Consider the following 11,836-nt stretch of genomic DNA (forward strand, 5'->3'; position numbering starts at 1 on the left):
TGGAAATGATCTCCTAGATGGTTAGGTGTCGCCCGCGAGAATCCGTTGCATATTGTGGATGTACCGGGTAAGTTTGTGAAGGATTTCCTCTCCTCCGAAAGGGAACGAAGTAAGTTAGTGAAGTTCTTGTGCTGAGCTTCTAGAGACTTTCCAAGTAGAGCAACCACACTTGTGGTGGATTTCTAGAAGTAGGTTAAGTTGGATCTTAGTGGTCACTCAATTCTAGAAATTTTCCTAGGGGTGTTTGGGGTTGAAGGCTGTGGATTTTCTCTGGGGTTTTTGCACAAGTGAGGCAAGGGGTTAATCGAGACCCAGCTCTTTGGAGCTCCTCAACGGAGAGTAGGATCGCAAGATCCGAACTTTGGGAAAAAATCGCTCTTGTCTCTTTCTGTGATGTTTCTGTGGATGATTCTGTGATATATCCTCTGCTTAGAATACCTGTGCACCATCTTGTGAAGATTGGCTTAGTCTCCTATTTCAAAATTTGAATTTCATCTCTGTTCTGTTACCGAAAGTTCCTGTCTTAGAACACCGGAAGTTCCGGGCCAGGCAAGCTGGAAGTTCCGAAGTTCCTTACCAGGAAGTTCCGGGTCTGCTTGAATTTTACCGCTGCGATTTGTTTTTAAGTTTTTAGGGACAACCTATTCACCCCCCCCCTCTAGGCTTCATCAGCGCGTTCAGTGGTGACCCTTTTGTGCTCGCTGAAGCAACACTACTCCAAGGAGCACGAGGATAAAACCACCATCCAAACCACAAAGGGATTCGATTTATACTGGTTTTAATAGTTGAGGGGATGATCTATACCTGGTTTCTCGATTGAGGGATATAAATGAAACTCGACCTATACTTGATGATGTAGACTTTATTTTAATTTTTTTTTTGAAAAATGGCCGGTCTGTCCTGCCAGCTGAGACGGAGCTGACTATATCACGAATTTTTTCCATTTTAAAATTTTATTTTTTAATATTTACAGAAATATTGTATCGACAAAAAAAATTTACAGAAGTAGGGTGACGTGAGGGATGACAAGAGGAAAATAAAAACTAGAAAAATACAATTTTGGCAGGGCGAAAATTGCATTTGCCCCCTTTAGCCCTTGCAGAGAGTGGCAAGGGACCTCAGTGAAAAATGCATACACCTTGCTGTCCTCCACTTGGACGACAGGGGCCATTTCTGTAAATATTTTGGATGGTATAATATTTATGTAAATATTAAAAAAATAAAAATTTAAAAATGAAAAAAATTCACTATATCGCTCCTTCGCAGCCCATCACACGGCCCACGTCGGGAATATGAAAGGAGTTGGTGAGCCCAATGAGCGGAGGCCCACAATCCACCGACTCTCTCTCTCTCAAGTCTCAACCCCCAACCGCCAGCCCCCCGCGTCGCGGCGCGGCGCGCGTTACCCCACCCGACCCGACCTCGGTTCTCTCTCGCCCAGAGTCAACCTGGGCAAAAGCGGCAGCCACCCACATCGCCATCCGTCTCGCACACCTCCCTCCCTTTGTCGCACATCAGCGCTCCGCTCCACCCCACTAGAGACCGGATGAAACCCCGTACGTCATACCCCTGCAGCCACAGCAGCAGCCTCGCCTCGCGGGCGGTGTGTGCAGGTGCGCCGCGCGGGGCGGTGGCACCTGCCAGGTGTTTCGCCGCCCAACGTAAGCACACCGCGCCGCTCGGTTAGGCGCCCTTTGGAGGACGCCTCCTCGCGTAATCACTTTCCACCGTAGCAGATGGGCCCTGTGGTCATCAACAGAAATTGGGTTCAGCCTCCTCCAAACAAGGTAAAACAAGAAGAAAAAAAAAAGAAGAAAAGGAGTCCCGTGCCGTGGGCCACAGCCATCCAGGCAAAATGCAAACCTCGTTTCTTGGCGTCATCACCGTGAAAAGAAAAGAAAAGTAGTAAAAGATTTGCTGCACCCAGTTTTCGAAACTGAAAAGGGCCTTTTTAAACCAAAAAAGAGGAAATCGCGAGGTCGTCACGGCATCTCCTCCTCCTCGCGTCAGAAACTCACAAAAGCAAAACCCAACCGCACCGCACCGCACCGCACAGCACCGAGGCAACCCCACGAGTCGACGCGTGGGCCCCGCATGTCATACACCTGGTGTGGCACCCTCGCCGAGCGAGCTGGCTGCGGCAGGGGGGCCCCGCATGTCATACACGCGGCGTGCGGCGCGGGGCGCGTGGGTGCTGAGCTGGAGAGGGACCCTGCCACGCCACGGCATCCCTGGACGGAGAGTGTGAGCTCACACTGCGAACAGCTTACGCTACACAAAGAGATGAAGGTATCAAAAAGCGTCGTCGGGTTTGGACCCTGAACGGTTCAGATTTACCTTTGGTGGTTGGCAGGGGTCGTTCCTCTCGTGATGCTAAAAAACCAAAAGGGGAAAAATATAAAGGAATTCGATTTTTCCAATGTTAACCTACTTGTTCTGTTGATTTTCTAACTGGGACATATTATCTTCATATTGATATATTGAAATTCACATCACAAACATAATTAAAACATACGGGATGCAAATTTTGGTAATTCGACATTAAGCATATCGTCTCTCTTTTTTTCACTACCCTAACTCTTATTCTAATTTTTAACAATTCTAAAATAATACTTCCTCTATAAAAAAAACAATCTTAGTTAGGTTCTGCACATACACTATCTAGATTCAAACCTCAAACCCAGTATTGGATTCTTCAGGGGCGGAGGCAGCATTTTAGCAAGAGTAGAGCTGAACCATATAGCTATAAATTTTTTGTGCAGATTCTATGTAAATTTTAGTGTTTCTCCATTGAAAATTTTTGCCATGTGTGGGGCCCAAGCCCAGGTTGCCCCACACGTGGCTCCGCCCCTGGGATTTTTTTTTTGGACGGAGGGAGTACAAATTCAAGTAAATAAAAACGATTACTAAAGTCATAGTAGTAAATGATTATTAGTATTCTTTGACATTGAATAGTAGTAATGTTATTGTGTTAACTTTGTGCGTTGTATCAATTTTCGCATAAGTTGTACGGCAATTGATTATCGCACTATTAAATATTGATAATTGTTTTCTAACATTGTAAAACAAAGAATATATCATAAATATCTATGAATCCGATGATTGTAATTACTTTTATATTTTTCTCACTTTTTCCTAGCATTAGTTTCAATAGCAGTCACACTTTTTTTTTATGAATGTCGTCGCTATAAATAAGACTCTCACCACATAGTACCTTGCCCACTCCGACTAAGCCTTCACATTTCTTCTCTAGCGTTACGCTGTCCCTTCTCTCGGTGATTCCTCGATCTCTCAGGCTACGTTTTGATGGCTTACTGCATCCGCCACTCTCCGGGCCGTTGCCAGTGCTATCCGTCGCCACCTACCACCTTACAACGGTAAGCAGATCTCTCTATGCCTTGCCGTTATTCTCAATCCCCGGAGGTGCCCCTTTTGAACATAGCTCAACTCTCAGGTCATCGTCGGCGACCCACACAGGCAACTTCCATCGAATGGATGAAAGCCCTCGAGTCACGACGGCGCCTCCTCCTCAGCGGCATACCAACAACAGCAGATCTATAGTGGTTATACTCAAATCAGAATCTCCGATAACCGGCTATGTGTAAGTTCATTCCAGATCTATTCATTTTGCGATTCACCCTAGATCTAGAGTCTTCTGCAACCTTTAAGCTCAAAAGTGTTAGATCCACAAATGTGTACTCTATCCGCCCGAAAATATTATAACCTTTGAGTGGATGGGACACTTTCTGCTACTACGAATCTGGACATGTGTTTGTCCAGATTCACAGTATTAGGATGTGTCCCATCCACTCAAATACTGCTATATTTTAGGACGAATGAAAATTATGGTTTATCTAAATCAGCCTTCCTTTTTTTTTTCTTTTTTACAACCATAGGTTGGGCTTGCCCAATCCAAATTCTATACTGCCAGGGACTGTAAGGGAAAACGGGCAGGGCATGGTGCTGCAAATAAACATTCCCCCAGGTACCCCGACGAAAAAAACCCCAACTTTTTATTTCCTGCCGTTTTCTTTTTCTTTTTCTTTCCTTTTCCTTTTTTATTCTCGTCTAGTATTATTTTTGCCTAATATTTCTGGTGGACGGACACGGAGCAGATAGCCAGCAGGAGTCCGTCGCCGTTGGTGGGAACGAGACGGTTGCCGCGCCCGCGCGCGAGATCGGAGCTCCGGGGAGGCGAGGCGCAGGCGCAGGTGGGCGCGTGTTCTTCGTCGGGGGCACCCCGTTCGCGCTCTACCGGGAGGGATCCGCGGGGCGGGGAGTGGTGGGGAACGCCGCGAGCGCAGCCGGGATGGGCGCCGAGGAGGAGGAGGAGCCGGCGTCGGCCGTCGGGAGGGAGGGGGGAGGAGGAGGAGGCGGGGCGAGGGCCGCGGGGGCGGGGGCGGGGGGCGACACCGCCGACGACGACGACAGCGGGGAGAGCGCCGCGGCGGTGGTCCCGTGCTCGATCTGCCTCGACGCGGTGGTCGCCGGCGGCGGGGACAGGTCCACGGCGAGGCTGCAGTGCGGCCACGAGTTCCACCTCGGTGAGTGGCTTTCTGCCTCGAGATCTCCCCCCGCTTCTTCTTCATAATAATAAGAGTTGTTATAAAGCGACGTTTCTTGTTTCTTGGGGCGTTAGAAATTTAGTGGATGAAACAATGGTCGTGAATTCTTGGAAAGGGGTAATTAGGGATTCTTCTATTACCGGTATTACAATTCGGAAAGGTGGAATTTTGGGAATGGATTAGGTTCGGGGAGATGATCAGTGTGTGTGTACGTAATGATTCGACCACATATTTCAAATATGGTAACTTCATAAGATTTACTCTTTAGAAAATATAAGAATTTCTGTATTTGAGTTGCGTACTCTTGGGATTTATGGAAGTTATATGGCCAGTATATGCTCGATTTTGTAATTAAGGTTTGTAATTTGGAAAAGGAGATTTTGGGATGGGATTTAGTGCATTCCGCACCATATTCTGCAATCTTTGTGCAAGTATATGTTCTATGTGCTTCACTACAAGAATTATGTGTCCTAAGGAGAAACATTGCACCTTTCGTTGTTGAATTGAATAATATGAATGCTGCAGCCCCCTTTGGCAGCTTGCTTCAGTGCAATATCATCTTTTGCTTACTCATAAGCAGGTATAGAATCCTGCTATTTGGCAGCACTTAGTGGTGAAGCTGTTCCAAAGGGTTCCCATGTTGCAAGAAAAGCATAAGTTGTCACTTTTGTCGTATCTTCACTGTTTCGGACTGGTGATGAGCTTGGTGTAATTATATGTCGATTTGAAACTTTTCATTGTGCTTCGATATTGTGTTGGAACTTGGTACCTCCATTTCTCTTTTGTGTTTTTGCATAGGATCAGACTTATGGGGAGAATTGGTATCTTGATGATAGAAGCCGGAGATTATGAAGTTCAGTGCACTTACAGGAATATGTTTATGTTTTTTATATACTTGTGTGATCGTTAGGGCACTTGATGTTCATTTACTTATGTGCATACTTTGGTGCCAAGGGTAACCTTTTTGTAAGCTATATAGATATTAGAAAGCTATGCATGTGTCAGTTTGCTGGTAGTTGTGGTTTGGTAGGTTCTTGATAGATCTTTTTTACAAATTGGACTAAGGGATTTGGTAGGTACATACAACTTTTTTTTACAATGTTAAATTTTCTTAAAAATGAATTTGGGCAAACTTAATGGCTGGAAGTTTGAAGATTTTTCTTGAGAGCTGGACCAAACATGTTTAACTTTGCAATGTAGTAGGAATATGTGATATATATAATCAAGGAAAAATGTACGATAATCTATCACCTAAATGCGATTTGATGTGTTGGGAAAAAATACAGCTATTTGATGGTGATTTTGTTATTGATCACTACTGCATTTTTCCTGGACATGCTGAAGTCTGGTTCTTGATATTATGATGAGCCTGATGTTATTTGGATGTACTGTGTCTATATTTGGTTTACACAGTTGTGCCATTTTGTGTTCTTTATAAGTTTCTTGTCATCTGTATCAAACTATTTGCTTTTTTTAAAAAATAATGAACTAGATAGGAGAGAAATTGAGGATCTTCCATTCCCAAATTGGCATTTGATTATTTTCCATCCTATGTCTCATTGATATTTCACAATTTTTTGTGTGTTTTGTTCACTTCATCCTTCTTATGGTCCTTTCCTGACATAATTTGTGCCACTGCCAAAAATGATCTCCTTTCTGATTGTAACATAGCAATTGATGTCCAGCATATTAAGAATTTTGTCATTAGGTAGTGTACTAGCTTATTAGCAATTAACAAAATGCTACTGTTCACCTGGACAGATCAACCTGTGGGCACTGTTGTGCCTCCCTTTGTACAATGCACCAATGACTTGTCCTAATACGCCAATCATATTGTATCATGTGATTGATTGCTTAGTAGTCCGAGCTGATGACTGTGAATTTAAATCTAAATGTCTAGTGTGAGCTGGTTTTGTTTCGTAAGTGTCCCCATTGAATGCTTGTTGGTTGAGTATTATATTATATATATGGCTACATAGGAGCAAACTATGTAAATGTGTGTTTTTGCTTTTTTTTTTTTTTTTTTGCTTTTGTATGTGTGGAGCTAAAACAACAGCCATTTTGGACGAGGGGCATTAAATTCATTCATACTACCTCTGCGTTTAAATATGAAAGAAGTCTATTTTACTCCCTCAAACTATTTCGTCGGATCATTTAATCCCATAAACTATTTTTAAGCTCATTTTACACCCCCTAATAGCATTTCTCCTTTTTTTTGTTTCTTTTTATATAAGCTATATTTTCAACTACAATTTTGTAGAGTCATGGATGACACCATTTGCATAACTGTTTGCATGAACTTTATAATCTCGATATTCAAATCAATCCTAGGTGCTTTCAGTCTAGGTAAACATTTAGAAAAAAATGAAAATGTTGAGACATAAGTTGTAATATATCTATCACCATCCTACCAAATTCCAGTGAAAATACAACTTATATGGGGTGAAACAAAAAAGAGAAATACTGTTAGGGAGTAAAGTGAATTGTTTTCAATACTTTGGCTGTGTAAAATGAGCCGAGAAATAATTTAGGGGGTAATTGCTCCTGGGAAATAGTTTGAGGGAGTAAAATGGACTTTTTGATTAAATATATGCTGTTGTTGACTTTTGGACATGACTTTGACCATTCATCTTATTAAAAAAGTTATGTAAATACTGCATGCGTTTCATATTATAAGTCGTTTTGACTTTTTCCAAAGTCAAACTTCATTAGCTTTGACCAAGTTTAAGAAAAATATATCAATATTTTCAGCATAAAACAAAGAAACTATCAAAATATATTAAATGTTAGATTTAATAAAACTAATTTGGTGCTATAAATGCTGCTATATTTTTCAATAAACTTGGTCAAATTTTCAAGAAGTTTGACCTTAAAAAAGTCAAAGCAACTTATAATATGGAAAGGAGGGAGTATCATTTGTCTTGTTGTGATTTGTTTTATCATCAAAGGTATTTTAAGCATGACTTGTATTTTTCCTAGTTAGAAATAAAATTTTGAATCAGACAAATGGTCAAACATCATGTCTAAAATATCGTATATTTAAAAATAGATAGAAGTAAGTATTAGTTCTGTACTTGTTTCACCTTTTCCAATTCCCTTTTACTTCATATCTTTTGGTAATATGTCCTAACGATTTGGTCCCATCGTCTAAATTTCCTAACACTAATCCAGAGAGGAAGTTAGTAATCACTAATCAATATATACTGCTAGTACTACATCAAAAAATTGTTTTAGAATGTTTCATGTTGATTTGGTAGCAAATGTTCAGCATTGAGCTGAGTGCACACTAGTTCGGTTGCCTATGATATGTTCCTATCCATTTTGTCATCGTAATTAATGTGCCTGCAATAATAATAGATTCAGTTTATAGCTTTACACCAAGGAGCTCTGTGGTCTGATCAAAATACACTGTTACAAAAGATGTATGGCAGTTTAAATATATGTTGATAGCAGCTGTATAAAAATATCCTTGCATGTGAGGCTGAAAACACAATTTTATGCTTCATAGTGTCCTGTGTTTGTTATATTGTCACAGTTGAGCTTTCTTGTTCTGTACAATAAAATTATGCATTTGTATTGCTCTTTATTGATTTTAATGCTGCCTATACATTTCATCAGATTGCATTGGTTCAGCATTTAATGCCAAAGGAGTTATGCAATGCCCCAACTGTCGCCAAATTGAGAGGGGGAATTGGCTCTATGCAAATGGTTCGCGTCCATCACAGGATGTAAGTAATGATGATTGGGGTCATGATGAAGACTTTTATGATGCTAATCAACCAGAGACATCAAGGAGTGTCTTTTTGGTAAGGGCAATAATTTTTTTTCAGTTTGCTTCCCTTCCTATATTTACCTTATCTGCTGCTACTTTTTTTTGCTCTATTTCTTATACCTTCTTTTCAATATGATTTACCCTGCATAACGGATTGTAAAGTAATAGATGCTTGATCTGTCTTCAGTAGTTCACCTTTTGTTTTTGGAGATAACTGGCGTGTTTTGCCTCTCTTTTATAAGCTTAGTTTTATTGAAGTTTGAAGACTATCTTAGATATGAAAAGCTGATGATTTAATCACAATTATTGCACTGTGTGCATTCTGTTTTTAGTTGAAATTACAGCAGATATCATGGGTTTAGTTAAATGTTATTTCTAGTCTAGCCCATGTTATGTTTCCAATCCTTATTTTGTATCACTATTTTACACAGCACATCCTAATTAATGATGATGTGTTATGGCTATTTGTGCAGCCATTCCGCTTCCAATGGTGTCCTATTGGCCGCTTAGCCCAACTTCCATCTGTATTTGAGTATGTTCTACCCTCCAAACTTTTGATTTATTGTTATTTCCGTTTTTTTACAGTAAATGAATAATTGATCACAATCTTATGACCTTCAATGGGTAGTTATAACTAAAATTGTTACCATTATCTTCATTCCTTTCTTTTGAAACTTACTGCAGTCCTAGAAACTTCCATGCAATGTCGTCCCTTCCTGCTTGTAATGAAAGTGGATTACGTCATTTGTGTAAAGCTCAATTATAACCATGCCACTGTTTCCAACTATAACATAATGTGTGCTCCTCACTGCCTCTTTAAGTGTTCATAATATGCCCACAAGTTATGGCTTAGAGATGTCAATAATGTGTGCTCCACCGCTCCTCACTGCCTCATTACAATGATGATTCCTGCTTTGTATGATAGAGTTGATATATCAGTTATTGTGCTGTTTACTCATGTTGCTTCTACTCTTTTCCAGTGAAGGAGAGTCAGCACCACCCGTAACCTGTAAGTTCTTGTTTAAATTAGAATTACTGATATACTTCCTCACGTATACCTTACTAGATTTGTTAAGTGAACATTCTTGTATTTTACAAATGCAGTTCATGATTTCATGGGACAGAACTTCACTTCTGAGCATTTGCCTGTATCAGCACCTGGGGCAACTCCTCCAGGCCCATATATCGCTTACTTTCAGCCTCTTCAATCATCGGCATCATCATCAAGTTCCCATGTCACTGAAAGAACTATGGATGGCACCACCTATCATGATCACTGGAACCCCCTACCTGGGCCATCAGATGGTCGACCATTGGCTACAGTGCATCCCATTGATTTCCATCATAACCACTGGACGCACCTGCCCAACTCCTATTCTCAACCCAACAGCAATAATGGTGTAGCTGAGCAGATGGCAATCCCTGTGGTACCAATGAGGGTTGGGGGCCTTGATAGTGATAGCCAACAGCGAGGATCTCTCCCCTCAGTTTATGGAAATGGGTAAGTTTCATTTCTTTCTAAGTTATGAATTGACTGCTTCCTTCAGTAAGACTTGCATGCTGCCTCTATCCAGAGAAAATGCCTACAGTTCTAAGATAAAATTTCTCTGGTAGCCTGTGACAATTGTAGCTAAATTTGATATTTCAGGTGTTATAAACAAAAGGTATCTCATTGACTTATTCTTTAGTGAATATTGTATGCAAACAGAATTAAGTTCCTTTGGACTAAATGTTGACAAAAAAAACCTAGAAGAATGATGATTTTTTTTAATCTTTTCTGCATTATGATTATATGGTAGTTACATTGCCAAAGCTCTGCTGTGGCTATTGGAAAAATAGTTACACCTATGCATGGTTCAGTACCTGCCTTTTTGTTTATTATTGTACGATATATCTTAACGCCTAAGACTCGTGTGTTTTTGGTTTCACAGATCTGGATCAAGGTCTAGAATTCCAAGTGTTCCTCCTATGGCACCACAATTCATGAGGCCGCATGGTAACATCAACGAACAATATCAGCAGAATTCGTCCAGCCTGTATGCTGCGCCGCAGCGTAGGACTGCCGTGCAGGCTGTCCAAGACAGCATGAACTTTACCCTGTTCCCGCAGGCTCCAACTGGCCCTAATTCAATGGAGACGGAGGATGCCGGAGGCAACCAGTTCTATGCCTGGGAGAGGGACCGCTTCGCCCCTTACCCGCTAATGCCCGTAGATTCTGAAGCAAACTGGTGGGGCAGCACGCCGCAATCCCATGGCGTGACGGATCATTCAGCTGCCCCCGGTAGGAGGCTATTTGGTCAATGGATCGGCGCCGGGAGGTCGCCACCGCCGCCTCCACCGCCACCAGCGGACAACTCGTCGTACCGACAGATGCACATCCCTCGGATGTAGCTTAGCCCCCCGACCGTCGCCTGAACCAACAAAGTTAAATATAAGAACCTGGAAAAAACCCCTGTTTGGCTGTAAGAAAGTAGGGTGAAGACACCGGTTGTATGTCGTCCTGTGTTTGCGTGGTAATTAGACTCCCGAGACAAATATGCAGGCAGGTGAAAAAAGAACACCAAGAACGCAAACCCAAACTACCCAAGGAGGAAAAACGTTTCAGCTTGGGTGTTTATGTGGAATTCGGTTCGGTGAAGCATCATAGTACATATTCCAAGCCATGTTGGGGCTTCTTTAAAGTTGTCGCGTGTTTATCGTTTGCTTGATTTTGCTGCATTGTGCATTTTTCAGTATATATGTCTCGATGTGGTGGGTGGTATTGGTTGCAGGATGTGGATAGTATTGCACCCAAGCAATCGACTTTGGAAGCCGCGGTACGTGCTACCCCTATTACTTCAGCCCTGCGGCGGTTACCCCTCTTTTTCGCCAGGGTAATTTCAATTCGCAGCCAAGTGTTAGATTCATCGTAGACTTATTTTCAGGATTTATTATTATTTATTTCTATATTCTTAGGTCGAATTCGAATTTATGTGCATTTTGTGGATGGATATGGTGTACAGTAATATAATGTCTTTTCTTTTTCATAATTTTCATAGCATTTTTAGACCGCGTGCAACAAACAAATGAGGGCATATGGGCTTCATATCTTTTTTGGCAAAATTGGATTTGTTCCCTATTATTTATGTGCGTACCGTCCAAAGATATCCATAGGCAATGACCAAAGCTTTGTACGTTCAGATTCCAAGTTTGAGTTCAAACTCAAATACCTCAGAACGAACTTCACCTATATTCAGCATTCATTTCATCTCTACCGTTTCCTATAACATCCTATTAAAACTCCAAGCTTTCACCAAAATTTAAATTTGAAACCTTTTTTTCAAAGAAATTTGACCCGAAAGAACTAATTAAATTTAAAGTTTCTTTTTGGGTGGGAGAAATATATTCAAAACCTGCATAACTCGTACTTTTAAAATATAAGCATTTCTATCACTATTTGTAGTGTTAGTCCTGATTTAACGAGAGATATCGTGCTCGATCTTTTATTACTGCTAAAACA

The 11,836-nt window shown here is 41.4% G+C and overlaps 1 protein-coding gene across 1 annotated transcript; it reads left to right on the plus strand.

Annotated features, from left to right (window-relative positions):
• The first annotated feature begins 3,199 nt into the window (after positions 1-3,199).
• On the plus strand, positions 3,200-11,018 carry LOC4326477 (E3 ubiquitin-protein ligase IPI1-like). The gene is made up of 9 exons (XM_015766666.3): positions 3,200-3,377; positions 3,455-3,601; positions 3,897-3,985; positions 4,116-4,544; positions 8,184-8,371; positions 8,811-8,869; positions 9,318-9,346; positions 9,442-9,838; positions 10,269-11,018. The coding sequence occupies exons 1-9, from the start codon at positions 3,307-3,309 to the stop codon at positions 10,726-10,728; spliced, it is 1,869 nt and encodes a 622-aa protein (XP_015622152.1). The 5' UTR covers positions 3,200-3,306; the 3' UTR covers positions 10,729-11,018.
• Positions 11,019-11,836: the final 818 nt, after the last annotated feature.

The sequence above is a fragment of the Oryza sativa genome, chromosome 1 (genome assembly GCF_034140825.1).
Source record: "Oryza sativa Japonica Group chromosome 1, ASM3414082v1".
In the NCBI taxonomy this organism is placed as follows: Eukaryota; Viridiplantae; Streptophyta; class Magnoliopsida; order Poales; family Poaceae; genus Oryza; species Oryza sativa.

Coding starts and splice junctions, on each gene's coding strand:
- LOC4326477 (XM_015766666.3), top strand. CDS start 3,307: ATGGCTTACTGCATCCGCCACTCTCCGGGCCGTTGCCAGTGCTATCCG. Junction 3,602..3,896: donor TCTCCGATAACCGGCTATGT/GTAAGTTCATTC, acceptor TTACAACCATAG/GTTGGGCTTGCCCAATCCAA. Junction 9,839..10,268: donor CCCTCAGTTTATGGAAATGG/GTAAGTTTCATT, acceptor TTGGTTTCACAG/ATCTGGATCAAGGTCTAGAA.